General features: G+C 40.4%; 1 protein-coding gene across 1 annotated transcript in view; it reads right to left on the reverse strand.

Annotated features, from left to right (window-relative positions):
- Window positions 1-5,131: 5,131 nt before the first annotated feature.
- Window positions 5,132-27,774, reverse strand: part of IGBP1 (immunoglobulin binding protein 1) — a 38,672-nt gene continuing 16,029 nt past the window's right edge. The window contains exon 6 of the mRNA XM_081223316.1: window positions 5,132-5,362. Coding sequence (XP_081079442.1) covers window positions 5,223-5,362 — 140 coding nt within the window. The 3' untranslated portion in view covers window positions 5,132-5,222. The remainder of the gene's footprint in view (window positions 5,363-27,774) is intronic.

Genomic DNA, 27,774 nt, shown 5'->3' on the forward strand with positions numbered 1-27,774 from the left:
CTCCACTGAATACACATTGTGAAAATGTGGTCCCTTCAGTGATAGGATGAAAGGGGGTCTGAGAGAGAAATGATTGCTGCTTTAAGGTGAGGGATTCTGGGTTTCCTTTTATGTAAAGTTGTTTGAATATGAAAAGAAAGAGGCTGCATTATTGTGAATCTGCCTGACGAAGAAGCATGATTCATGATGGAACTCATTCATTCAGTAATTCATTCTGCAGACACTGAATGCCGGCTTTGTCAGGAGAAGGCCAGAAACAGTGCTGAGCTTCCCAGTAAGAGCACTAAATAGGCGACAGGCCCTGAGAAACTCTAATGGAGCCAGAGGGGTGAGGAGTGTGATGAGTTCATTGCCACGCTGTTGAATTTGAATTTTTGTTCATCAAGAGGAGCGGTGTGGTAGATGATAGGATATGGGTCAGGGAGCTCAGCAGAAAGGTCAGGGCTAGAGCTGGCCATCAGCATACATGTGGTGAGTCATGGAAGCTGGAGGTGGGGTGAGCTCACCCAGGCAGAAGGTAGACGAGGAAAGGAGAAGACAGGTTCCATAAAGCGGGTGACGAGTCTTTCTGCCAATCTCTCAATGTCTCTGAGCCGGGGACAAGGGCACCAGGGTAGCAGAGGCGGTATCTTGTCGCTGAGTGTGGGAGGTCCTCAGAGTTCAGGCAGAAATCCTCCCTCCCAGCCCCTGGCTGCCAAGTCTCATGTGCACACAACCTGGGTCTGGTCTTAGTTGTCCAGGAGGGCCTGGTAGATCAAGAGCGGGGGCTTTGACGGGCTCAGAAAATGTGTAGAAACCCTTAAGTGAGAGGGTGGAATAGAGAGAGGGTTTAAAAGATTCACTTGTACCAAGATCGGATAGGGCTGGAAACAGGTGGGCCTGGCACTGGGAGCAGGAATGTTCTACAGGTTGAGGGATGTAGGGCCCCAGGAAGGGGAGAGTTCTGAGTCCGGGGTATTCCCCTAGTGAGCAGGTCTCAGATGTGCCCTTAAAGGGCCTGGCCGGCAAAGCTGATAGAATCGTTGCTCAAAATTTAGTCAGAGAAAGGGGAGGGGTGATCCCCAGAGCAGTGTGCCAGCGGGGTATCTCGCCCACCTTCCTATGTCCCCCGTGCTTTGTGCTTCCCGGGGAGTGTGGCAGACTGGAAGGACGTGGCCTGTGGAATCAGGCCCACCTGGAATCCAGGCCCAGCTCGACACTTAGGGCTGAGCGATCTTTGGGAAATCTCTTCTCTGAGCCTCAAGTTCCTCATTTACAAATTGAGGCAATAATAATATCTACCTTGGGACGTTGTTGTGAGGATTAGAAATAGTCAACTCCTAGTATACAGTAGGTGCTCAATACACGAATTCTTGTTATTTGTGCTACCACACGGGAATAGGATGGCCTAAGTCATTGCTGAGTTGTACTCTCTTGGAGGGATTTATTGCCAGTTGGGACAAGAAACTGAAATCTTTTGTTTACCATCTTTTCATATACATTTGTCAAAGGCGGCCTGGTGGGCAGATAAGTAAAAACCGGTTCTCAATTTCCACTGCATGTAACAATTCTCTCCTGTGCCTGTGCTGGTCATCTCCAGCACAAAAAGCAAAGCATGTTCACAAACCTTTTCGCTGGTGGTGATATATATAGAAGACTGAGAAAGCAATAGGGGGGCAGGGGTTAAAATAAGTTGTGAAATACTGAATTTAAAAAACAATGCATCCCCTCCTCTGGCCGCCAAACTTACATTTGTGCCATGTTTTCTAATTGTTCAAAGTGCTTTTCCATATTTGACTTCATTTGCTCCTTACTCTGGCCTGTGAGGTAAGTAGGCCAGATGTTGTCAGCATCTGGGAGGGGCTAAAACTGACAGAGCTGGTATTAGAACCCATACCTCCTTGCTATGGAGCATGAGTGAACCGAGCCAGGTTAAACCTTGGATGAATGGGTGAAAAGCAATCTGTGAGGAAATGATGTGCAGCTGTTGGAGGGAGCTGTTTTGCAAGGAGACAAAGGTCACAGTGCCGTCTTGTTGTTGGGTGTCTGAAGGAGCCGGGTGGCAGTGTATCTGTTGTGCTGATGAGCAAACCGGAGGCCCACAGTAAGCAGAGGAGGACTTTGGAATTCAGTTGACATAAGAGAGGTGAATTTAGGTTCAAAAGTTTTATCCTTTGCACGTTGTTTTAAATGACAGCAGTGACCCCCGTGACCTGGGTGGCCCTGGGTCACCCAGCTAGGGAGGGGCAGAGCCCTGAGGATTGAGACTCAATTCAGAACCCTTAACTCCAACTTCTTGGGCTTGAAATCAGCTCATTCAGTCCCCTGCCCTGTCTTTCTTACAGGGGTGTTGAAAAGAATAAGAGTGGAAAGGACAAATCACCACATGATGGCATTAAAAGAAGTAGTGCCCAGCGTTCACCTTTTCCAAATAACTAATTGGCCTCCACGTGAGAGCTACAGAGGGCAAATATTTTGGCCACACTGATATGTTTGCACGGTCTATGTATTAGCTGTGTGCTGAAGTAAGTCACTCACTGCATTTCCCCAAGGCAGTTTCCTTCGCTGTAAAACGAAGGCATCATCTCCTGCCTGATGGGTTGTGAGAATGAAATATGCAGCATATGTGAAATAAGCATAGTGCAAACGATGAAGCAGTACTGTTATCTGTGGAATGCTTTGAGTCCTAGCTTCCCGGGGAGTCCACCAAACCCAGCTCACTCTAGGACCCTGAAACGCCTTGTTCTGGTGGGAGTAGAGAAGGTGGTTCTCTTTTTTTTTTTCTCTAGCCGCCAGACAGGCAGACTGAACTGGGGAGGAAAATGGAGGGAGATGGGTTTGCTCACCGCCTCTGTCTTATCCCCCAGCTGAGGGGGAAATGGCAGGGGGGAAGAGGGCTGGCATAACCTTTTCTTCGGTGAGTCAGCTAAAAAGAAATTTCTATAGCTCCAATAACGTATAAGTGGTGGTTTGGGTTTGGATTTTTCAAGCTGCTCCCTCTTTTTAAGCTGCTTTAAGATGCAGAACTAAAAGCACACGCAAATGGGAAGCACATGGAAAATGACAGAAGCACAGCTTGTTACTAATGTGAACTTGAAGAAATCACTCAGCTTCTCCGGGCCTGTTTTCTCATCTGTAAAATGGGGACAATGCTACCTATTTTGCAGGGTCATTGTGAGTATTAATAGCATGTGAAAGTGCCGGGTCTGCTGCCTGGCACAGAACAGAGTTTCCAGCATCTACCTGTCCATTTCCTTTCCCTTCCTAGTGGACAGACCATAGTCACTGAGCTCAGACGAAAACACTTATTCTTTAGCCTATTATAATGGCTGCCATTATTCATTTAATTCTCAAAACAACCCTATGAAACAGCTCATCTATAAACATGGAGAAAACAGAGCAGTTCAGAGAAGTTATATTGCCCACGGTCACACAGCTTTCAACTTTTAAAGCCAGGATTCAAACCCACTTTGTCTAGTTTGCCTCTTAGATATCAGAATGTGAGGGGGCTTCATCAGGCTGGATCTTCTGAAAGGACCATCTTTAAATAGACTCAGACCAAGGGGATAACCCCAACCTGGCCCATCTGGGGAATGAGCTCAGGGTGGAGTTTCAAGGGCACGAAATAGGCCATTGCTAGAGGCAGCCTGGCAATAACTGGAAGAGAACTACAAATGAATGTTTGCTTCCCAAATCTGTGGGGAAGTTAATCTGTGCTCTACCAGCTTCAGGAGCTTATGTTGTGAGGGTGACATGAATCCTTTATTAAGCAGTATATATTTAGCAATAAATATATTATTGGTAGTCTTCTGTCATCTCCCACTAAACATAACGTCCTACTCATCGTCTGACAGCCCTCCACTTACCACCCTACAAAGGAGAGGGATCCGAGTCTCCTTTTCAAACCCCTGTCCTAAGCTAGGCTGCAGAAGCTAGAATAGGAAGGCTGAGTCATCTTCTTAAAAGAAAGTGAAGTGTACCAAAGCCACAAAGAACAAAAGTATGTTTTCTAGATCATTCGTTTTCACACATGGCTGCTTTTCTAGGGTATCAACCCGGGAGCTGAGGACGTGTCTTCTCTTTACTGCAGAAAGTAGGTACCTTTCCTTGACATCTGTGCTGTCCCCCCTCCCCCACTCCCAGTTATTGGCATGACTGCAGGTACCTTATTAACTAGCAAAATGACTGCCATGGCACACTGACCACTTGGGACTGTGCCAGGTATGGCACAGCACGGGCAAAGAGGGCCAAAATGGTCTTCCAGCAGCCCACTTAAGAGCTAGGCTATGGCCTGAGCTGCTCTTACCCTCAGGGTTCTAGATAGTTCCAGAGTAAAGGCCCTGGCCTCAGATGCTCACACAAGAATGGCTCTCATAGTGCCTTATCAGTTTCCTCATTTCTCATGGCTGAAGCAAGGAAGATTGGGTAGATAGGATTGTTCTGTTCATTTACAGCTGTAATTCCTGAAAATAGAGCCGTGTGACAAGACAAGTCCTGGCTTTTGTGCTTGTCCCTTGTAAAGCAAGTGTTGGGTTAGTTCACAGCACTGGGGTAGAAAGGAGAAAGCAAGCTCCAGCCAGTCTGGGCAGCTCTGATGCTGGGTAATTCACTGGCCACATCAAAGGGAGATGACTAGGATCTCTCCATAAGCCCAGGGACCCACAGCTGACCCCCTCCCCTCACCCTCTGGAAGAAAGCAGCTGATACTCATATTTCTGCACAGGCTCACATGATAGAGGGGACTTTTATTTTTCAAAGAGAATTCATACAGCCATTGATTATACAGAACCATTTCTCAGTACTCTTTTCTTTCCACTTAAGAAAAGTGGAATATACCATGATGAGGATTATAATTCCAAGACAAGATTGCTGGCTCATCATCTAGGGTACAAATACACACTTAGGGCTTCCCTGGTGGCGCAGTGGTTGAGAGTCTGCCTGCCGATGCAAGGGACACGGGTTCGTGCCCCGGTCCGCGAAGATCCCACATGCCGCGGAGCGGCTGGGCCCGTGATCCATGGCCGCTGAGCCTGCGCGTCCGGAGCCTGTGCTCCGCAACGGGAGAGGCCACAACAGTGAGAGGCCCGCGTACCTCAAAAAAAAAAAAAAAAAACAAAAACAAAAATGAAAAAACAAACAAAAAAATACACACTTAATTGTTTGATATTTTAATGAGAAGACTGCACAGCTTTCCTTGGTGGGGAAGACAGAAGCCCCTGTAGTCCCGTCTTGTTGTGGGGAGACTAACCCATGTTCTGTCGGTTGCCATAACCCCTAGGATGGGTGTCCTTCCAGTCATCCCACTCCCGAGCTCTGTGGACTGCCTGTTCATCATCCTCTTCCTCCTGTTCCTGATCTTGTTGCTGAGCTGCTGTTCTGAACTCTGCCCAAGTGGAAAAATGAGAAAGCAGGGGTGAGGGAAAGAGCGACTGTCACAGGCCCCAGCTCCACTCTGAATACGACCACATAACAAGAGAGCAAGGAATATATACCTAGCTGCCTACCCTGGGGCCAGCAGAACTGGGGAGAGTACTTACTATTACTTAACAGGTGACATGTTAAGTAATAGTAAGACAGGATCCTCTGAGTGGTTTTCACGAGAAGGCAAAAACATAAGAGTTGCCCCTAAAAATGAATTCTATTTTGGGAAAGAATTCTTGCTAAAAATGGCCAACCCCTCACAACAGAAAAAAACACCAACTGACCAACAGAACCCCAGCAAACCAAAAACACTAAAGTGTTTCCATAGTATATAGTGTTTATCATACTCGCCTGACAAAAACACTGAAGTAAAAATATTTATGATTTTATGATTTGTGATTTGCCAGGGAGGTGGGACTATAGGTGAATTCTCCTCCTTCATCCATTTCCTTTATTACAGTTCTACAATTCTGTGTGTGTATAAAATTGGAAATCACGGGGCAGTTGAACCTACCAGAAAAGAATGTGTGTTATTTTGCACATTTGGAACAGGGTCTGAGGTCCAAATGGCACTTGTCATGCAGTGTACCAAATACTAGGTCTCTTTTGCACTATTTTTTTCTTTCCTTTGTGAGGTAAAGGAACATTTCCTAGCTATCTTGAATTTGCCCATGAGAAACACTCTCATTACCATGATAAAGAATGAAATATGTGGGGAATCTGATCTCTCCTTACAGCTTAGGAGTCTTGTGTTCTGTTTTTTTTTAACCCTTTTATTGTAAAATAAAAGATACTGGAAATCACACAAAAATATATATAACTTAAAATTTGATAAGGAGGCTATACCTTTATAGCCTTCACTTGGGTCAAGATACAGATTTTCTGTACCCATCCCCAAAGCTTCTCCATGAGCATCTACCAAATGACACCCTGTGCTCACTAGCAGTTAATTGCCATTACTCCCCTCCCTGGAAATCACCAATCTACCTTCTATCTCTATAGATTTGCCTATTCTGAACATTTCCCATAAATGGAATCAAGTAACATGTGGTCTTTTGTGTCTGACTTGTTTCACTTAGCATAATGCTTTTGAGGTTAGTCTTATCCATTTTCAACTATTTTGATATATTTTTAATCTACAGGTTTCTTCTTCCATCCCTTTCTTTCCTTACAAGTTCTCTATTGAAGAGGCTGGGGCATTTGACCTGTAGTTTCCCCAAATCTGGATTTTGCCGACCGCATAGTCATGATGGAGTCCAACATGTTCTTCTGTATTTCTGCAGATTGGCAAGTGGACACAGAGCTTGATATGACTCAGGGTTGATCCCTTCTCATGAACAGAGGTGGTGCTGTCCTCCCCCAGCAGGTGGCACATAGTATCTGTGTCTCATATGTTGTGATGTTAGCAGCTGTTGATGCTCAATGCCTAGATTCGTTAATTTTCCCAGGATTTCAAAATGGTGATACTCTTTAACATTTCTTTTTTTATTAAGTAGAATGCTTTTATAAAGAGAGGCTTTCCCTCATCTACTACTATTTAGTCACCCAGGAAAAGAAAACAAGATTAATGCTTGATTCTTCTGCTTTAATTTACCATTTCTCAAGGTAATAAATTGGTTCCTTATCATCCTCTGAAATTGAACAATTTTTGTTTTAACTATAGTTATGAACTCATGGATTTAAACATATTTGATGGGTTTCAATGAATTGCAATGATTTCTAAAAAATATTCAAATAAGCTTTCTAACTTTAGTTTTAATTTGCAGAAAAACTGAGAAGATAGTACAAGAGTTCTTATACATCCGTACCCAATTTCCCTTATTGTTAACGTCTTACGTTACTATGGTTTGTGCGTCATAACTAATGAACCAATACTGATACATACATAACTAACAACTAAAGTTCATACTTTATTCAGATTTCCTTAGGTTTTACGTAATGTCCGTTTTTTTTGGTTCCAGGATCCCATCAAATATTCCATATTACATTAGTCCTCTGGCTCCTTCGTCTCCTCTTGGCTGTGAGAATTTCTCACTTTCCTTGTTTTTGATGACCTGGACAGTTTTAAGGGGTACTCATCAGGTATTTTGCAGAATGTCCCTCAACCTGGGGTTGCCTCATATTTTTCTCATAATTAGACTAGGGTTATGACTTTTGGAAGAGAATAACAGTGAAGTTTCCTCCTTATCACATCAAACCAAGGCTACACACCACCAACATGACTTATCACTGCTGATGTTAACTGGGATCACTTCAGGTAGTGTTTGTAGGGTTCCCAACTGCTCCTCCTCCTTCTATACTATAGTCTTTGGAAGCAAGTAACTAAACATAAACTACATTTAAGGGGTGAGGAGTTATGCTGCACCTCCTTGAGACAGGTGTATATACACAAATTATTTAGAATTTTTCTGTAGGGGAGATTGGTCTCTTCGCCCCCATCTATTTATGTAATCATTTATTTCTATCACGATAGACTCACGGACACATTTTATTCCTTGTGTTATAATCCAATACTGTTATTTTCCTGCTCACATTCTTCCAGTTTGGGCCAGTAACAGTTCTTTCAGAAGGCTCTGTGTCACATTAACATACCTCAATAGTTTTTTGTTTGCTGTTGTTGTTTTTTGAGTGCTTCTTTATTTTCTAGTACTAAAGATATTTCAGGTTCATCTTGTATATTCCCTGTCCAGCCCTAGAATTATCCATTTCTCTAAGGAGCCCTTTAATTGGAGAATAGTATTAGAAACCAAGATTTGGGCACTAGATGTGCTCGTTGCTACTGGCAATTATCCTTTTTCAAGCCAAACTGTCTTTGGCCAGTGGAAACGTCTTCAAAGTGGCTTCTGAGTCCTTTTGATATGACCATAGTAGTCTTTGAAAGCTTCTTTCCTATCCTTTATGACAAGATTTTCCAAGCTCATCTTATTTATTTCCTGCTGCAAACTTGGAATTAGCTATTTCTCTAAGACATCCTGGTTTCTTTTAATGGGAATGGTATTTCAAGAACAGAACCTGGGTTACTAGGTGTGCTCATTGCTTCTGGGCTGGTCATTGTTTCTAAGCCTTTTCAGTGGATAAAGCAAAAGTGTGTGTGTGTGTGTGTGTGTGTGTGTGTGTGTGTGTGTACTTTTCGATAAAATTTCTCATGAGTTCATATTCAGGACGACAGGGGTGTTTTGTTTCTAACTCAAATTCTTTTGAATTACATCTGTATTCTTCCACACTAAAAGTCTTAGCTCTCAAAGACAGAGAATGATGGAATTTGAATATCTCATAATTACTCAGTTAATATTATCTCACATTACACAGTCCTGGAATAACATTAATACTGTTACCAATATAATTGCTGAGAACATTTCTTTTTTTTGCATATTCTTTCCCCATTTCTCCATTAAAAGTAACACTATATCTACATTACCAGAGCACTAGGCATATAAGCATTAATACTTTCTTTCAAATCTCATTTAGTCTTAGTTCTACAAGTAACTATATATTTAATGCTGACTGACAGTCCTTATATCAATGTCTCTCTCATAACTTTGGTTGTCTTAAGCTCATTCTCTAGCAAATTTCTCAGAAAGGGATCATGGGATGAATACTTCCTGAGTTCCTGCATGTTGATAAATACCTGTACCCTCTATACCTAAAAGTCAGTTTTACCAGATATAATGTCCTTGGCTCACATATTTTCCCCTTGAGTGTCTTAAATGTTACTCCATTTTCTTCTGGCATAAAGTGTTGGTGTCAAAAAGTTTGAAGATGATCTAATTTTCCTTCCTTTACAACCCACCTGCTGTTTTTGCTGAAGTATCCAAGGCATTTCTTTTTTTAAAAAAAAGTCTAGTAATTTTATTAGAATGTGTCTTGCTGCTGGTAATTCTGGGTCAAAATTCTTAGGTACACGGTGTGCTTTTTAAAAGCAAATCTAAAGTTTCCTCAATATTATTTTTTTCTTTAAATATCTTTATTGGAGTATAACTGCTTTACAATGTTGTGTTAGTTTCTGCTGTACAACAAAGTGAATCAGCTATATGTATACATATATCCCCATATCCCCTCCCTCTTGCATCTCCCTCCCACCCTCCCTATCCCACCCCTCTAGGTGGTAACAAAGCACTGAGCTGATCTCCCTGTGCTATGCGGCTGCTTCCCACTAGCCATCCATTTTACATTTGGTAGTGTATATATGTCCATGCCACTCTCTCACTTCGTCCCAGCTTACCCTTCCCCCTCCCCGTGTCCTCAAGTCCATTCTCTACATCTGCATCTTTATTCCTGCCTTGCCACTAGGTTCATCAGTACCGTATTTTTAGATTCCATATATGTGCGTTAGCATATGGTATTTGTTTTTCTCTTTCTGACTTACTTCACTCTGTATGACAGTCTCTAGGTCCACCCAATATTAGTTTTAACCATTTTTTTCTTTTTCCTTGCTTCGGTATTCTTCTTCAGATAATCTTATTATCCATATGTCAGGTCTTCTTTGCTATCTTTCATATTTGTCACTTTTTCTAGAAATCTGTTCAACTTTGTTTCTTTTTGATTTAAAACATTTTCCTTTTTACTTTAGAAAGGCATTTTCTGTTATATTAATTCATTCTTGTTTTCTTCTAGTTTAGCCTTCATTTCTTTTCTTTTATTCAAATTGAAGTCTAATTGATTTACAATATTAGTTTCAGGGGTACATGTTGATTTAATATTTTATATATTATATTCCATTTAGAGTTATTATAAAATATTGGGAAGACGGTGGAAGAGTAAGAAGTGATCACCTTCCTCCCCACAAATACATCAGAAATACATCTACATGTGGAACAACTCCTACAGAACACCTACTGAACGCTGGCAGAAGACCTAAGACCCCCCAAAAGGCAAGAAACTCCCCACGTACCTGGGTAGGGCAAAAGAAAAAAGAAAAAACAGAGACAAAAGAATAGGGACGAGACCCGCACCAGTGAGAGGAAGCTGTGACGGAGGAAAGGTTTCCACACACGAGGAAGACCCTTCACTGGCAGAGACAGGGGTGGAGTGGCGGGAAGCTTCGGAGCCACGGAGGAGAGCACAGCAACAGGGGTGCGGAGGGAAAAGCGGGGAGATTCCCGCACAGAGGGTCGGTGCTGACCAGCACTCATCAGCCCGAGAGGCTTGTCGCCGATGTGGGTGGGGGCTAGGAACTGAGGCTCAGGCTTCGGAGGTCAGACCCCACAGAGAGGACTGGGGTTGGCTGCGTGAACACAGCCTGAAGGGGCCAGTGCACCACAGCTAGCCGGAGGGAGTCCGGGAAAAAGTCTGGAGGTGCCGAAGAGGCAAGAGACTGTTTCTTGCCTCTTTGTTTCGCAGTGCGCGAGGAGAGGGGATTAAGAGTGCTGCTTAAAGGAGCTCCAGAGATGGGTGCGAGCCGGGGCTATCAGTGCGGACTCCAGAGACGGGCATGAGACGCTAAGGCTGCTGCTGCCGCCATCAAGAAGCCTGTGTGCAAGCACAGGTCACTAGCCACACCTCCCTTCCGGGGAGCCCGTGCAGCCTGCCACTGCCAGGGTCCCCTGATCCAGGAACAACTCCCCCGGGAGAACGCACAGCGCGCCTCAGGCTGTTGCAATTTCACGCCGGCCTCTGCCGACGCAGGATCGCCCCGCATCCGTACCCCGCCCTCCCCACGGCCTGAGTGAGCCAGAGCCCCTGAATCAGCTGCTCCTATAACCCCGTCCTGTCTGGGCAGGAACAGACGCCCTCAGGTGACCTACACGCAGAGGCGGGGTCAAATCCAAAGCTGAACCCCAGGAGCTGCACAAACAAAGAAGAGAAAGGGAAATCTCTCCCAGCAGGTGGCACATATATACAATGGAATATTACTCAGCCATAAAAAGAAACGAAACTGAGCTATTTGTAATGAGGTGGATAGACCTAGAGTCTGTCATACAGAGTGAAGTTAGTCAGAAAGAGAAAGACAAATACCGTATGCTAACACATATATACGGAATTTAAAAAAAAAATGTCATGAAGAACCTAGGGGCAAAACGGGAATGAAGACGCAGACCTACTTGAGAATGGACTTGAGGATATGGGGAGGGGGAAGGGTGGGCTGTGACAAGGCGAAAGAGAGGCATGGACGTGTATACACTACCAAACGTAAGGTAGATAGATAGTGGGAAGCAGCCGCAGAGCACAGGGAGATCAGCTCGGTGCTTTGTGACCGCCTGGAGGGGTGGGATGGGGAGGGTGGGAGGGAGGGAGATGCATGAGGGAAGGGATGTGGGAACAGATGTATATGTATGACTGATTCACTTTGTTATAAAGCAGAAACTAATTAAAAAAATAAATAAATAAACTTAAAAAAAAATGGATAACCAGTGGACCTACTATATAGCACAGGGGACTCTGCTCAATGTTATGTGGCAGCCTGGATGGGAGGGGAGTTTGGGGGAGAATGGGTACATGCATATGTATAGCCGAGTCCCTTTGCTGTGCATCTGAAACTATCACAACATTGTTAATCGGCTATACTCCAATATAAAATAAAAAGTAAAAAAAAAAACTTTCCCCTATCAGCTATTGGTTTACCTTGAAATTCAGTCTGTATAGTGAGGGGAGTTTGGGGGAGAATGGGTACATGCATATGTATAGCCGAGTCCCTTTGCTGTGCATCTGAAACTATCACAACATTGTTAATCGGCTATACTCCAATATAAAATAAAAAGTAAAAAAAAAAAACTTTCCCCTATCAAAAAAAAAAAAAAAAAAAAAAAAAAAAAAAAAAAAAAGCCTCAGGAACAGTGGATTAAATCTCCACAATCAACTTGATGTATCCTGTATCTGTGAAATACCTGAAGAGACAACGAATCATCCCAAAATTGAGGCGGTGGACTTTGGGAGCAATGATATACATATACTTTTCCTTTTTCTCTTTTTGTGACTGTGTATGTGATTTTGTCTGTATAGCTTTGTTTTACCATTTGTCCTAGGATTCTGTCCGTCCGTTTTTTGGGGGGTTTTTTAGTATAGCTTTTAGCGCCTGTTATCATTGGTGGATTTGTTTTTTGGTTCAGTTACACTCTTCCTTCTTTTTTCTTTTACTACTTTTTACATTAAAATGTTTTTTAATAATTATTTTTTATTTTAATAACTTTATTTTATTTTTTCTTTCCTCCCTCCCTCCCTCCCTCTGTTCTTTCTTTCTTTCTCTTTCTTTCTTTCTTTCTTTCTTTCTTTCTTTCTTTCTTTCTTTCCTTCCTTCCTTCTTTCCTTCCTTCTTTCTTTCTTTCTCTTTCTTTCATCTACTAATTCTTTCTTTCTACTTTTTCTCCCTTTTATTCTGAGCCAGGTAGATGAAAGGCTCTTGGTGCTGCAGCCAGGAGTCAGAGCTGTGCCTCTGAGGTGGGAGAGCCAACTTCAGGACATGGGTCCACAAGATACCTCCCAGCTCCACATAATATCAAGTGGCGAAAATCTCCCAGAGATCTCCATCTCAACACCAGCACCCAGCTTCACTCAACGACCAGCAAGCTACAGTGCTGGTCACCCTATGCCAAGCAAATAGCAACACAGGAACACAACCCCACCCATTACCAGAGAGGCTGTCTAAAAACATAATAAGGCCACAGGCACCCCAAAACACACCACCAGACGTGGACCTGTCCACCAGAAAGACAAGATCGAGCCTCATCCACCAGAACACAGGCACTAGTCCCCTCCACCAGGAAGCCTACACACCCCACTGAAACAACCTTAGCCACTGGGGACAGACACCAAAAACAATGGGAACTACGAATCTACAGCCTGCAAAAAGGAGACTCCAAACACAGTAAGATAAGCAAAATGAGAAGACAGAAAAACACACAGCAGGTGAAGGAGCAAGATAAAAACCCACCCAACCTAACAAATGAAGAGGAAATAGGCAGTCTACCTGAAAAAGAATTCAGAATAATGATAGTAAAGAGGATCCAAAATCTTGGAAATAGAATAGACAAAATGCAAGAAACAGTTAACAAGGACCTAGAAGAACTAAAGATGAATCAAGCATCGATTAAAAACACAATAAATGAAATGAAAAATACTCTAGATGGGATCAATAGCAGAATAACTGAGGCAGAAGAACGGATAAGTGACCTGGAAGATAAAATAGTGGAAATAACTGCTGCAGAGCAGAATAAAGAAAAAAAGAATGAAAAGAACTGAGGACAGTCTCAGAGACCTATGGGACAACATTAAACGCACCAACATTCGAATTATAGGGGTTCCAGAAGAAGAAGAGAAAAAGAAAGGGACTGAGAAAATATTTGAAGAGATTATAGTTGAAAACTTCCCTAATATGGGAAAGGAAATAGTTAATCAAGTCCAGGAGGCACAGAGAGTCCTATACAGAATAAATCCAAGGAGAAATAAGCCAAGACACATATTAATCAAACTGTCAAAAATTAAACACAAAGAAAACATATTAAAAGCAGCAAGGGAAAAACAACAAATAACACACAAGGAAATCCCCATCAGGTTAACAGGTGATCTTTCAGCAGAAACTCTACAAGCCAGAAGGGAGTGGCAGGACATATTTAATGTGATGAAGGAGAAAAACCTGCAACCAAGATTACTCTACCCAGCAAGGATCTCATTCAGATTTGATGGAGAAATTAAAACCTTTACAGACAAACAAAAGCTGAGAGAGTTCAGCACCACCAAACCAGCTTTACAACAAATGCTAAAGGAACTTCTCTAGGCAAGAAACACAACAGAAGGAAAATACCTACAATAATGAACCCAAAACAATTAAGGAAATGGGAATAGGAACATACATATCAATAATTACCTTGAATGTAAATGGACTAAATGCTCCCACCAAAAGATACAGATTGGCTGAATGGATACAAAAACAAGACCCATATATATGCTGTCTACAAGAGACCCACTTCAGACCTAGAGACACATACAGATTGAAAGTAAGGGGATGGAAAAAGATATTCCATGCAAATGGAAATCAAAAGAAAGCTGGAGTAGCAATTCTTATATCAGACAAAATAGACGTTAAAATAAAGACTATTAGAAGAGACCAAGAAGGACACTACATAATGATCAAGGGATCAATCCAAGAAGAAGATATAACAATTGTAAATATATATGCACCCAACATAGGAGCACCTCAATACATAAGGCAAATACTAACAGCCATAAAAGGGGAAATCGACAGTAACACACTCATAGTAGGGGACTTCAACACCCCACTTTCACCAATGGACAGGTCATCCAAAATGAAAATAAATAAGGAGACACAAGCTTTAAATGATACATTAAACAAGATGGACTTAATTGATATTTATAGGACATTCCATCCAAAAACAACAGAATACACATTTTTCTCAAGTGCTCATGGAACATTCTCCAGGATAGATCATATCTTGGGTCACAAATCAAGCCTTGGTAAATTTAAGAGAATTGAAATTATATCAAGTATCTTTTCCCACCACAATGCTATGAAACTAGACATCAATTACAGGAAAAGATCTCTAAAAAATACAAACACATGGAGGCTAAACAATACACTACTTAATAACGAAGTGATCACTGAAGAAATCAAAGAGGAAATAAAAAAATACCTAGAGGGCTTCCCTGGTGGTGCAGTGCTTGAGAGTCCAGCTGCCGATGCAGGGGGCGCGGGTTCGTGCCCCGGTCCGGGAAGATCCCACGTGCCGTGGAGCGGCTGGGCCCGTGAGCCATGGCTGCTGGACCTGCGCGTCTGGAGCCTGTGCCCCGCAACGGGAGGGGCCGCAGCAGTGAGAGGCCCGTGTACCGCAAAAAAAAACAACAAACAAACAAAAAAAAACCTAGAAACAAATGACAATGGAGACACGACGACTCAAAACCTATGGGACGCAGCAAAAGCAGTTCTAAGGGGGAAGTTTATAGCAATACAATCCCACCTTAAGAAACAGGAAACATCTCGAGTAAACAACCTGACCCTGCACCTAAAGCAATTAGAGAAAGAAGAACAAAGAACCCCCAAAGTTAGCAGAAGGAAAGAAATCATAAAGATCAGATCAGAAATAAATGAAAAAGAAATGAAGGAAACGATAGCAAAGATCAATAAAACTAAAAGCTGGTTCTTTGAGAAGATAAACAAAATTGATAAACCATTAGCCAGACTCATCAAGAAAAAAAGGGAGAAGACTCAAATCAATAGAATTAGAAATGAAAAAGGAGAAGTAACAACTGACACTGCAGAAATACAAAAGATCATGAGAGATTACTACAAGCAACTCTATGCCAATAAAATGGACAACCTGGAAGAAATGGACAAATTCTTAGAAAAGTACAAACTTCTGAGACTGAACCAGGAAGAAACAGAAAATATAAACAGACCAATCACAAGCACTGAAATTGAGACTGTGATTAAAAACCTTCAAACAAACAAAAGCCCAGGACCAGATGGCTTCACAGGCGAATTCCATCACACATTTAGAGAAGAGATAACACCTATCCTTCTCAAACTCTTGCAAACTATAGCAGAGGGAGAAACACCCCCAAACTCATTCTACGAGGCCACCATCACGCTGATACCCAAACCAGACAAAGATGTCACAAAGAAAGAAAACTACAGTCCAATATCACTGATGAAGCTAGATACAAAAATCCTCAACAAAATACTAGCAAACAGAATCCAACAGCATGTTAAAAGGATCATACACCATGATCAAGTGGGGTTTGTCCCAGGAATGCAAGGATTCTTCAATATATGCAAATCAATCAATGTGATACACCATATTAACAAACTGAAGAATAAAAAACATATGATCATCTCAATAGATGCAGAAAAAGCTTTCGACAAAATTCAACACCCATTTATGATAAAAACCCTTCAGAAAATAGGCATAGAGGGAACTTTCCTCAACATAATAAAGGCCATATATGACAAACCCACAGCCAACATCGTCCTCAATGGTGAAAAACTGAAACCATTTCCACTATGATCAGGAACAAGACAAGGTTGCCCACTCTCACCACTATTATTCAACATAGTTTTGGAAGTTTTAGTCACAGCAATCAGAGAAGAAACAGAAATAAAAGGAATCCAAATGGGAAAAGAAGAAGTAAAGCTGTCACTATTTGCAGATGACATGATACTATACATAGAGAATCCTAAAGATGCTACCAGAAAACTACTGGAGCTAATCAATGAATTTGGTAAAGGAGCAGGATACAAAATTAATGCACAGAAATCTCTTGCATTCCTATGCACTAATGATGAAAAATCTGAAAGAGAAATTAAGGAAACACTCTTATTTACCATTGCAACAAAAAGAATAAAATACCTAGGAATAAACCTACCTAAGGAGACAAAAGTCCTGTATGCAGAAAACTATAAGACACTGATGAAAGAAATTAAAGATGATACAAATAGATGGAGAGATATACCATGCTCCTGGATTGGAAGAATCAGTATTGTGAAAATGACTCTACTACCGAAAGCAATCTACAGATTCAATGCAATGCCTATCAAACTACCACTGGCATTTTTCACAGAACTAGAACAAAAAATTTCACAATTTGTATGGAAACACAAAAGACCCCGAATAGCCAAAGCAATCTTGAGAACGAAAAACGGAGCTGGAGGAATCAGGCTCCCTGACTTCAGATTAGACTACAAAGCTACAGTAATCAAGACAGTATGGTACTGGCACAAACACAGAAATACAGGTCAATGGAACAGGATAGAAAGCCCAGAGATAAACCCATGCACAGAGGTCACCTTATTTTTGATAAAGGAGGCAAGAATATACAATGGAGAAAAGACAGCCTCTTCAACAAATGGTGCTGGAAAAACTGGACAGCTACATGTAAAAGAATGAAATTCGAACACTCCCTAACACCATACATAAAAATAAACTCAAAATGGATAAAAGACCTAAATGTAAGGCCAGACACTATGAAACTCTTAGAGAAAAATACAGGAAGAACACTGTATGACATACATCACAGCAAGATCCTTTTTGACCCACCTCCTACAGAAATGGAAATAAAAACAAAAATAAAATAAATGGGATCTAATGAAACTTAAAATCTTTTGCACAGCAAAGGAAACCATAAACAAGACAAAAAGACAACCGTCAGAATGGGAGAAAATATTTGCAAATGAAGCAACTGACAAAGGATTAATCTCCAAAATTTACAAGCAGCTCAATATCAAAAAAACAAACAACTCGGGCTTCCCTGGTGGCACAGTGGTTGAGAATCTGCCTGCCAATTCAGGGGACATGGGTTCGAACACTCGGCTGGGAAGATCCCACATGCCGTGGAGCAACTAGGCCCATGAGCCACAACTACCGAGTCTGCGCATTTGGAGCTTGTGCTCCGCAACAAGAGAGGCTGCAACAGTGAGAGGCACGCACACCGCAATGAAGAGTGACCCCCACTCGCTGCAACTAGAGAAAGCCCTTGCACAGAAACGAAGACCCAACACAGCCATAAATAAATAAATAAATAAATAAATAAATTTCTATCACAATTATACATATTAAAAACAAGCAAAAAAACCAAACAACCCAATCCAAAAATGGGCAGAAGATGTAAATAGACATTTCTCCAAAGAAGATATAGTTTGCCAACAAACACATGAAAGAATGTTCAACATCATTAATCATTAGAGAAATGCAAATCAAAACTACAATGAGATATCACCTCACAGCAGTCAGAATGGTCATCATCAAAAAATTTACAAACAATAAATGCTGGAGAGGGTGTGGAGAAGAGGGAACCCTCTTGTACTATTGGTGGGAATGTAAATTGATACAGCCACTATGGAGAACAGTATGGAGGTTCCTTAAAAAACTAAAAATAGAACTACCATACACCCCAGCAATCCCACTACTGGGCATATACCCTGAGAAAGCCATAATTCAAAGAGTCATGTACCACAATGTTCACTGCAGCTCTATTTACAATAGCCAGGACATGGAAGTAACCTAAGTGTCCATTGACAGATGAATGGATAAAGAAGATGTGGCACATATATACAATGGAATATTACGCAGCCATAAAAAGAAACGAAACTGAGTTATTTGTAGTGAGGTGGATGGACCTAGAGTCTGTCATACAGAGTGAAGTAAGTCAGAAAGAGAAAAACAAATACCACATGCTAACACATATATATGGAATCTAAAAAAAAAATGTCATGAAGAACCTAGGGGCAGGATGGGAATAAATATGCAGACCTACTAGAGAATGGACTTGAGGACATGGGGAGGGGGAAGGGTAAGCTGGGACAAAGTAAGAGAGTGGCACGGACATATATACACTACCAAATGTAAAACCGATAGCTAGTGGGAAGCAGCCGCATAGCACAGGGAGATCAGCTCGGTGATTTGTGACCACCTAGAGGGGTGGGATAGGGAGGGTGGGAGGGAGGGAGATGCAAGAGGGAAGAGATATGGGGACATATGTATATGTATAACTGATTCACTTTGTTATAAAGCAGAAACTAACACACCATTGTAAAGCAATTATACTCCAATAAAGATCTTAAAAGAAATTGGCTATATTCCCTGTGCTGTACAATGTACCTTTGTAGCTTATTCATTTTATACATAGTAGCTGGTTCCTCTTAATCCCCTACCATCTTGCCCTCCCCTCCCTTTTCTCTCCTCACTGGTATCCACTAGTTTGTCCTCTGTATCTGTGAGTCTGGTTCTGTTTTGTTATATTTTTATTAGATTATTTTTTAGATTCCGCATATAAATGATACCATACAGTATTTGTCTTTCTCTGACTTATTTCACTAAGGATTAATACCCTCTAGGGGCCATCCATGTTGTTGAAAATGGCAAAGTTTCACTCTTTTTAGGGCTAATACTCCACTGTATATATATATACACCACATCTTCTATATCTTTTCATCTACTGATGGACACCTTTGGTTGCTTCCATATACTGGCTAATGTAAACAATGATTCTATGAACACTGGGGTGCATGTATCTTTTTGAATTAGTGTTTCCATTTTCTTTGGATAAAAACCCAGGGGTAGAATTTCTGGATCATACGGTAGTTCCATTTTAATTTTTTGACAAACTGCCACACTGCCTTCCATAGTAGCTACATCAATTTATATTCCTACCAACAGCGTACTAGGGTTCCCATTTCTATACATCCTTGCCAACATCTGCTATTTGTAGACTTCTTGATGATAGCCATTCTGACAGGTGTGAGGTGATATCTCATTATGGTTTTGATTTGCATTTCTCTGATGATTAGCAATGTTGAGCCTCTTTTCATGTTCCTGTTGGCCATCTGTATATCTTCTTTGGAAAGATGTCTACTCAGGTCGTCTGCCCATTTTTAAGTTTTTTTTATATTGAGTTTTATGAGCTATCTATATATTTTGGATATTAACCTCTTATTGGGCATATCATTTGCAAAATATTTTCTCCCATTCTGTAGGTTGCCTTTTCATTTTGTTGTTGGTTTCCTTTGCTGTGCAAAAGTTTTTAAGTTTAATTAGGTCCCATTTGTTTATTTTTGCTTTTGTTTCCTTTGTCTGAGGCAGATCCATAAAAATATTGCTATGATTTATGTCAAGGAGTGTTCTGCCTTAGCCTTCATCTCTATTTTTTTTATTTTTATTTTTTGACCACACCACATGGCATGTGGGATCTTAATTCCCCAACCAGGGATCAAACCTGCGCTCCCTGCAGTGGAAGCATGGAGTCTTAACCACTGGACTGCCAGGGAAGTCCCAGCCTTCCTTTCTTTTTTCTTTTCTTTTTTAATTTACTTGGCTGCATTGGATCTTAGTTGTGGCACGCAGGCTCTTTGTTGCGGCACATGGGCTCTCTAGTTGTGGCTCGTGGGCTCTAGAGTGCATGGGCTTAGTTGCCCCACGGCATGTGGGATCTTCGTCCCCTGACCAGGGATCGAACTTGCATCACCTGCATTGGAAGGCGGATTCTTAACCACTGACCACCAGGGAAGTCCCTCAGCCTTCACTTCTGAAGTGATTCTTTCTTCTTACTTCCCCCAAGTTGTCACTACATTTCTGAGTTTTTCTAGTCCTGCTTTGTTTTGTTCTTCCATGTCTTATTTAATTTTCTTAATGTCTTCCAACTCATTTTTAAACAGTATATTTTAAATTTGTTGTTTTTTGAGTGTGTCTTTCTGGAATGTTTTTTCCCCCCTTTTTTTAAAAAAATTGAAGTATAGTTGATTTACAATACTGTGTTAGTTTCAGGTGTACAGCAAAGTGATTCAGTTATATATATATATATATTTTCAGTTTATATCCTTTATATCACTTACATGTGGAATCGAAAAAATAATACAAATGAATCTATATACAAAACAGAAACTGACTCACAGACAGAAAATAAATTTATGGTTACCAAAGCAGAGAGGGAGGGAGGGAGGGAGGGAGGGACAAATTAGGAGTATGGGATTAAAAGATACAAACTACTATACATAAAATAGATAAGCAACATGGAATGCTTTTGATTCTCTCCTCTTTCTCCTTATAATAATTTTGTGTGGGATCTGACCTTGATTATTTTTCCATTCATTTTTCTCACAGCTTTATTGAGATATTTTTCACATACCATAAAATTTACCCATTTAAAATGTACAGTTCAGTGGTTTTTAGTATATTCAGAACTGTGCAACCATCATCACAATCTGTTGCTCATTCTTATGTGTACTAAGCTTTCCTGAACTTTTAGAAAGAAGTATGGTTCAGGGTGGCTTTTCTAACTTCACAGAGGCTCCCTTTCTGCTGTTTTTATGTATGTTAAAGGAATATGATGACTTGCTTGATTAGAGTTCTTGGTTCTGGTCCTCTCTCCCATTCTTATCTAGACCTTTTCTTTCCTTATTCTTTATTGTCCCTGTTCTGCTCAATTTGAATTCTATTCTCAGCAATTTCTCCTCAGTGTGGGACCGTGTATGAGTAGGGAGATCTGGTGGCTCATTTTCAAGAGTTCATTAAGGGTTAGCCTGCTCCATCCCTTTCAGACCTGACCACAGGTTCCTTGTATTCATTCAGTTTTTATTGGAGGGCAAAACCCCTCCCCATTTCAATTAATGTCCTTAAACTGAACTGCCACACTTTTATTTTTTTCATTAAAAATGTTTAATTGAAGTATAGTTGACTTACAATATAATATTTGTTTCAGATGTACAACATAGTGATTCTACATTTGTATCAATTATGTGCCATAAAAAGTTATTATAATATTATTGACTATATTCCCTGTGCTGTGCATTACATCCCTGTGACCTATTTATTTTATAACTGGTAATTTGTATCTCTTAGTCCCCTTCACCTATTTCACCCATCCTCCCATTCTCTCAACCACTAGTTTGTTCTCTGTATCTATGAGTCTGTTTCTGGGTTGTTTAGGACTCATTTATTTTGTTTGTTTGTTTGTTTATTTTTTGTGGTACGCAGGCCTCTCACTATTGTGGCGTCTCCCGTTGCGGAGCACAGGCTCCGGACGTGCAGGCTCAGCGGCCATGGCTCACGGGTCTAGCCGCTTTGCGGCATGTGGGATCTTCCCGGACCGGGGCATGATCCCATGTCCCCTGCATCGGCAGGCAGACTCTCAACCACTGCGCCACCAGGGAAGCCTAGGACTCATTTGTTTTATCTTTCTCTGTCTGACTTATTCACTTAGCATAATACCCTCCAGGTCCATCCATGTTGTCACAGATTGCAAGATTTCATTCTTTTTTATGGCTTAGTGGTGTTGGGAAAACTGGATAGCTACAAGTAAAAGAATGAAACTAGACCATTTTCTCACATCATTTACAAAAATAAACTCAAAATGAATTAAAGACTTAAATGTAAGACCTGAAACCATAAAACATCTAGAAGAAAACACAGGCAGTATGCTCTTTGAAACTAGTCTTAGCAATATTTTTTTTGATCTGTCTCCTCAGGCAACAGCAACAAAACCAAAAATAAACAAATGGAACCATATGAAGCTAAAAAACTTTTGCACAGCAAAGGGAACCATCAGTAAAACAAAAAGGCAACTTAACTGAATGGGAGAAGATATTTGCAAATAATATGTCTGTTAAGGGGTTAATATCCAAAATATATAAAGAACTCATACAACTCAGTACAAACAATCTGAATAAGAAATGGGCAGAAGACCTGAATAGACATTTTTCCAAAGAAGACATAGAGATGGCCAACAGGCACATGAAAAGCTACTCAACATCACTAATCATAAGGGAAATGTAAATCAAAACCACCTCAAATGCAGTGAGATACCACCTCACACTTGTCAGAATGCCATGCTTTTTAGTGAATACCTGTTTGCTGTTTCGGAATTCTCCTGTTTGTCAGGTCTTTCACATGGTCTGTCAACTCCTTCTGCTTTCTCCTACACAGATGTCCATTCCTTGTTGATCTTGTGGCTATGAATGATTTGCCCTTACCTGTTTTTATTTTGAGTTTCATGGGGATACACTGTCACTTAGTTTTGCTGTAAATATTATCCATGAATTTTTTCTTTTGTCTTTTTACTGAAATGTAACATACATGCAGAAAAATACACAAACACAGTATAGCTCAATCAATTTTCACATCTGAACACATCCATGTAATCGGTACCCAGATTAAGATACAAAACATCACTAACTCTTCAGAAGTCCCCCTCAGGTCCAGTTCCATTCATGATCTCCCACTAAGGGTGAGCACCACACTGGCTTTTAACCAGCATATACGAGTTTCAGCTATGTCTGAACTTTATGCTCTTTTGTGTCTGACTTTTTTTACTCAAATTATGTTTGTAAAACTTAGCTATATTTGTTACTTATAAGTAAAGAACTATAGTCTGCTTAACCTTATTGCTAAATAGTATTTCACTGTGTGAATATGCCAAAATTTATTTATCCATTCTACTATCTATGGGCATTTAAGTAGTGTTCAGTTTGGGATATTACAAATGCTGCTGCTATGAGCATTCTTGTACAAGCCTTTTGAGGAAATATGGTCTCATTCCCCTTAGGTATATACCTGGGAGTGAAACTGCCAGGTCATAAGGGTATACATATGTTTGACTTTTGTGCAACACTACGACCACCAACCCCCCCTGAGGTTCTCCATCTTTATTGTTTCCTTTCTTCCATATACTTTAAGCTTATTTTGTTCTTGTTTTCTCCAACTTCTTAAGTTAGTACCTTAGTAACTGATTTTACCTTTCTTTTTTCTAATATAACTACTGAAAGTTATACCTTTCCCTCTCAGCACTGCTTTAGTTGTATCCCACAAGTTTTAATGTATTTCATTATCACTCAGTTAAAAATACTTCTTAATTTTCTTTGTGATTTCTTCTTTGACTGATGGGTTATTTATAAGTATGTTGTTTAATTTTAAAATATTTAGGGACTTCCTATATGTCATTGATTGCTAACTGAATTAGATTGTGGTCAGAGAACATAGTGCAATTTCAATCTCTGAAAGTTTATGGAGGGACTTCCCTGGTGGTCCAGTGGTTAAGAATCCATCTTCCAATGCAGGCGACAAGAGTTCAATCCCTGGTTGGGGAAATAAGAACCCACCTGCCATGGGGCAACTAAGCCTGTGCACCACAACTCCGGAGCCCGCGCGCTCTGGAGCCCATGCGCCACAACTAGAGAGAAGCCCGCACACTGCAATGAAGAGCCCACACGCCGCAATGAAAGATCTCGCGTGCCGCGACAAAGATCCCATGTGCCACAACTAAGACCCAATGCAGCCAAATTAATTAACTAATTAATTTTAAAAATTAATTAATTAATTAAAAAAAAGAAAGTTTATGGACACTTATTTGGTGGCCCAGAATATGGTCTAAGTTAGTGAACATATCATGTGCATTTGAAAAAAGGTGTATTTTGCAGTTATTGGATATATTTTTCTATAAATGTCAAACAGGTTAAGGTGGCTGCGAGTTTTCTCCAGATCTTTTATGTCCTTACTGATTTTCTGTCCAGAAATTCTTTCAGTTACTGAAAGAGAAGTATGAAAATCTCTAACTATGGCTGTAGATTTGTCTATTTCTCCATTTAATTCTGTCAATTTTTTCTTCATGTAATTTGAAGGTTGTTATTAGTCACAAATATGTTTATGATTGCTACGTCTTCCAGATAAATTGCCCCTTTTATCAGCATTAAATGTCCCTTTGAAAGTCCAGTAACACCTTTTGCCTTGAAGTCTACTTTATCTGACATTATATAGCTACTGCAGCTTTCTTATGTTTACTGTTAGCATGGTATATTTAAAAAATCTTTTTACGTTCCACCAATCTGTACCTTTATATTTAAATGCATCTCTTGATAGGAGATCAAGAGGGTGGTGTAAGAAGATGTGGAGTTCACCTCTCCGCATGAACACATCAAAAATATATCAACGTGTTGGGCTTCCCTGGTGGCGCAGTGGTTGAGAGTCCGCCTGCCGATGCAGGGGACACGGGTTCGTGCCCCGGTCTGGGAAGATCCCACATGCCGCGGAGCGGCTAGGCCCGTGAGCCATGGCTGCTGAGCCTGCGCGTCCGGAGCCTGTGCTCCGCAATGGGAGAGGCCACAACAGTGAGAGGCCCGCGTACTGCAAAAAAAAAAAAAAAAAAAAAAATGGCCATGCTTTCCAAAGCAATCTACAGATTTAATGCAATCCCTATCAAAATATGCATATTTTTCACAGGACTAGAGCAAATAACCCTAAAATTCATATGGAACCACAAAAGATCCTGAATTGCCAAAGCAATCTTGAGGAAAAAGAACAAAGCCAGAGGTATAATGCTCCCAGACTTCAGACTATACTACAAAGCTACAGTAATCAAAACAGCATGGTACTGGCACGAAAACAGACACACAGATTAATGGAACAGAACAGAGAGCCCAGAAATAGGCTATGGTCAATTAATCTATGACAAAAGAGGCAAGAATATACAATGAAGAAAAGGCAGTCTCTTCAACAAGTGGTGCTGGGAAAATTGGAGAGCTACATGTAAAACAATGAGATTAGAACAGTCCCTCACACCATATACAAAAATGAACTCAAAATGGATTAGGAGACCTAAATATAAGACCTGAAACCATAAAACTCCTAGAAGAGAATATAGGCAGAACACTCTGACATAATTGTAGCAATATTTTTTTTGGCTCTGTCTCCTAAGGCAAAAGAAGTAAAAGCAAAACTAAACAAATGGACATAATTAAACTTAAAAGCTTTTACACAGCAAGGGAAAATATTGACAAAATGAAAAGACAACCTACACAGTGGGAGCAAATATTTATAACTGATGTGACCCATAAGGGATTACTATCCAAAATATTATGAACAGCTCATACAATTCATCATCAAAAAAACAAACAACCCAATAAGTGGGCAGAAGACCTGAAGAGACAGTTTTCCAAAGACATACAGATGGCTAACAGGCACATGAAAAGATTCTCAGCATCACTAATTATTAGAAAAACGCAAATCAAAACCACAATTAGGTATTACCTCACACCTGTCAGAATGGCTATCATCAAGAAGTCTATAAATAACAAACGTTGGAGAGGATGTGAAGAAAAGGGAACCCTCGTACACTGTTGGTAAGAATGTAAATTGGTGCAGCCACTATGGAAAACAGTATGGAGGTTCCTCAGAAAACGAAAAGTAGAACTACCATATGATCCAGCAATTCCACTCCTAGGTATATATCTAGAAAAAAGGAAAACACTAATTCGAAAAGATACATGCACCCCAATGTTTATAGCAGCACTATTTACAATAGCCAAGAGATGGAAGCAACCCAAGTGTCCATCAACAGACGAATGGATAAAGACGACGTGGTATATATATATGTATATATGTATACATACATACACACAGAGAATGGACTATTACTCAGCCATAAAAAAGAATGAAATTCTGCCATTTGCAGCAACATGGATGGACCTAGAGGGTATTATGCTTAGTGAAATAAGTCAGACAGAGAAAGACAAATACTGTGTGATATCACTTATATGTGGAATCTAAAAAGTAATACAAATGAATGGATATGAAAAACAGACTCACAGATACAGAAAACAAACTTGTGGCTACCAAAGGGGGCAGAGGAAAGTGGGGAGGGACAAATTAGGGGTATGGGATCAACAGATACAAACTACTATGTATAATATAGATAATCAAGAAGGATATACTATATAGCACAGGGAATGATACTCTTTATCTTGTAATAACTTATAATGGAGCATAATTTACAAAAATACTGAATCATTTTGCTGTATACCTGAAACTAACATTGTAAATCAACTATACTTCAATTAAAAAACAAGTAGAATGCACCTCTTGTAGACAGCATGCAGTTGAGTCTGGTAATCAATCTCTGATTTCTAATTTGAAGGTTTACTCCATTTACATATATATATATATTTTTTCCCATTTATATTTAACATAATTACTGACATGGCTGGATTGGGATTTACCATTCTGCTATTGGTTTTCTGTTCATCTCATCTGTTTTTTGTTTCTCCATTCTTTCTTGCCTTCCTCCCTTTTAATTTCTCCATTGACTTTATAGCTTTCTCTCTTTGCATTATTTTTAAAAATAGACCTTAGTTTTAGAGCAGTTTTAGGTATACAGTAAAACTGAATGAAAAGAACACAGCATTCCTATATACCTCCTGCCCCACACAGACACAGCCTCCCCCCACTATCAACATCGAGCCGCAGTGGTACATTTGTTATAATCAATGAACCTACACTGATGCATCATTATCATGCAAAGTCCAGTTTACATTAGGGTTCACTCTTGGTGTTGTACATTCTATGGATTTGGGCAAATGTATAATGACATATATTCACCATTACAGCATCATACTAATAGTCTACCTGCCCCCCAAATCCTCTGTGTTTTACCTATTCATCCCTCCTTTTCCTCTAATCCCTGGCAACCAATGACCCTTTTACTCTCTCCATAGTTTTACATTTTCCAGAATGTCATATAGCTGGAATCATACAGTATGTAGCCTTTTCAGATTAGCTTCTTTCACTTAGTAATATGTATTTAAGGTTCCTCCATGTCTTTTTATGTCTTGATAGCTCATTTGTTTTTAGCAATGAATATTATTCCATTGTCTGTATGTACCACAGTTTATCCATTTGCCTACTGAGGGCATCTTGGTTGCTTCCAAATGTTGGCAATTATGAATAAAGCTGCTATAAACATTTGTGTGCAATTTTTGTGTGGACCTAACTTCAACTCATTTGGGTAAATACCAAGGAGCATGACTGCTTGATAGTATGGTAAGAGAATGATTACTTCTGACAAACTGTCTTCCAAAGTGTCTGTACCATTTTACATTCCCATCAACAATGAATGACAGTTCCTGTTGCTCCATTAGCCATGCCAGCATTTGGTGTTGTCAGTATT

The sequence above is a fragment of the Mesoplodon bidens genome (assembly GCF_964165515.1).
Source record: "Mesoplodon bidens genome assembly, chromosome: X".
In the NCBI taxonomy this organism is placed as follows: Eukaryota; Metazoa; Chordata; class Mammalia; order Artiodactyla; family Ziphiidae; genus Mesoplodon; species Mesoplodon bidens.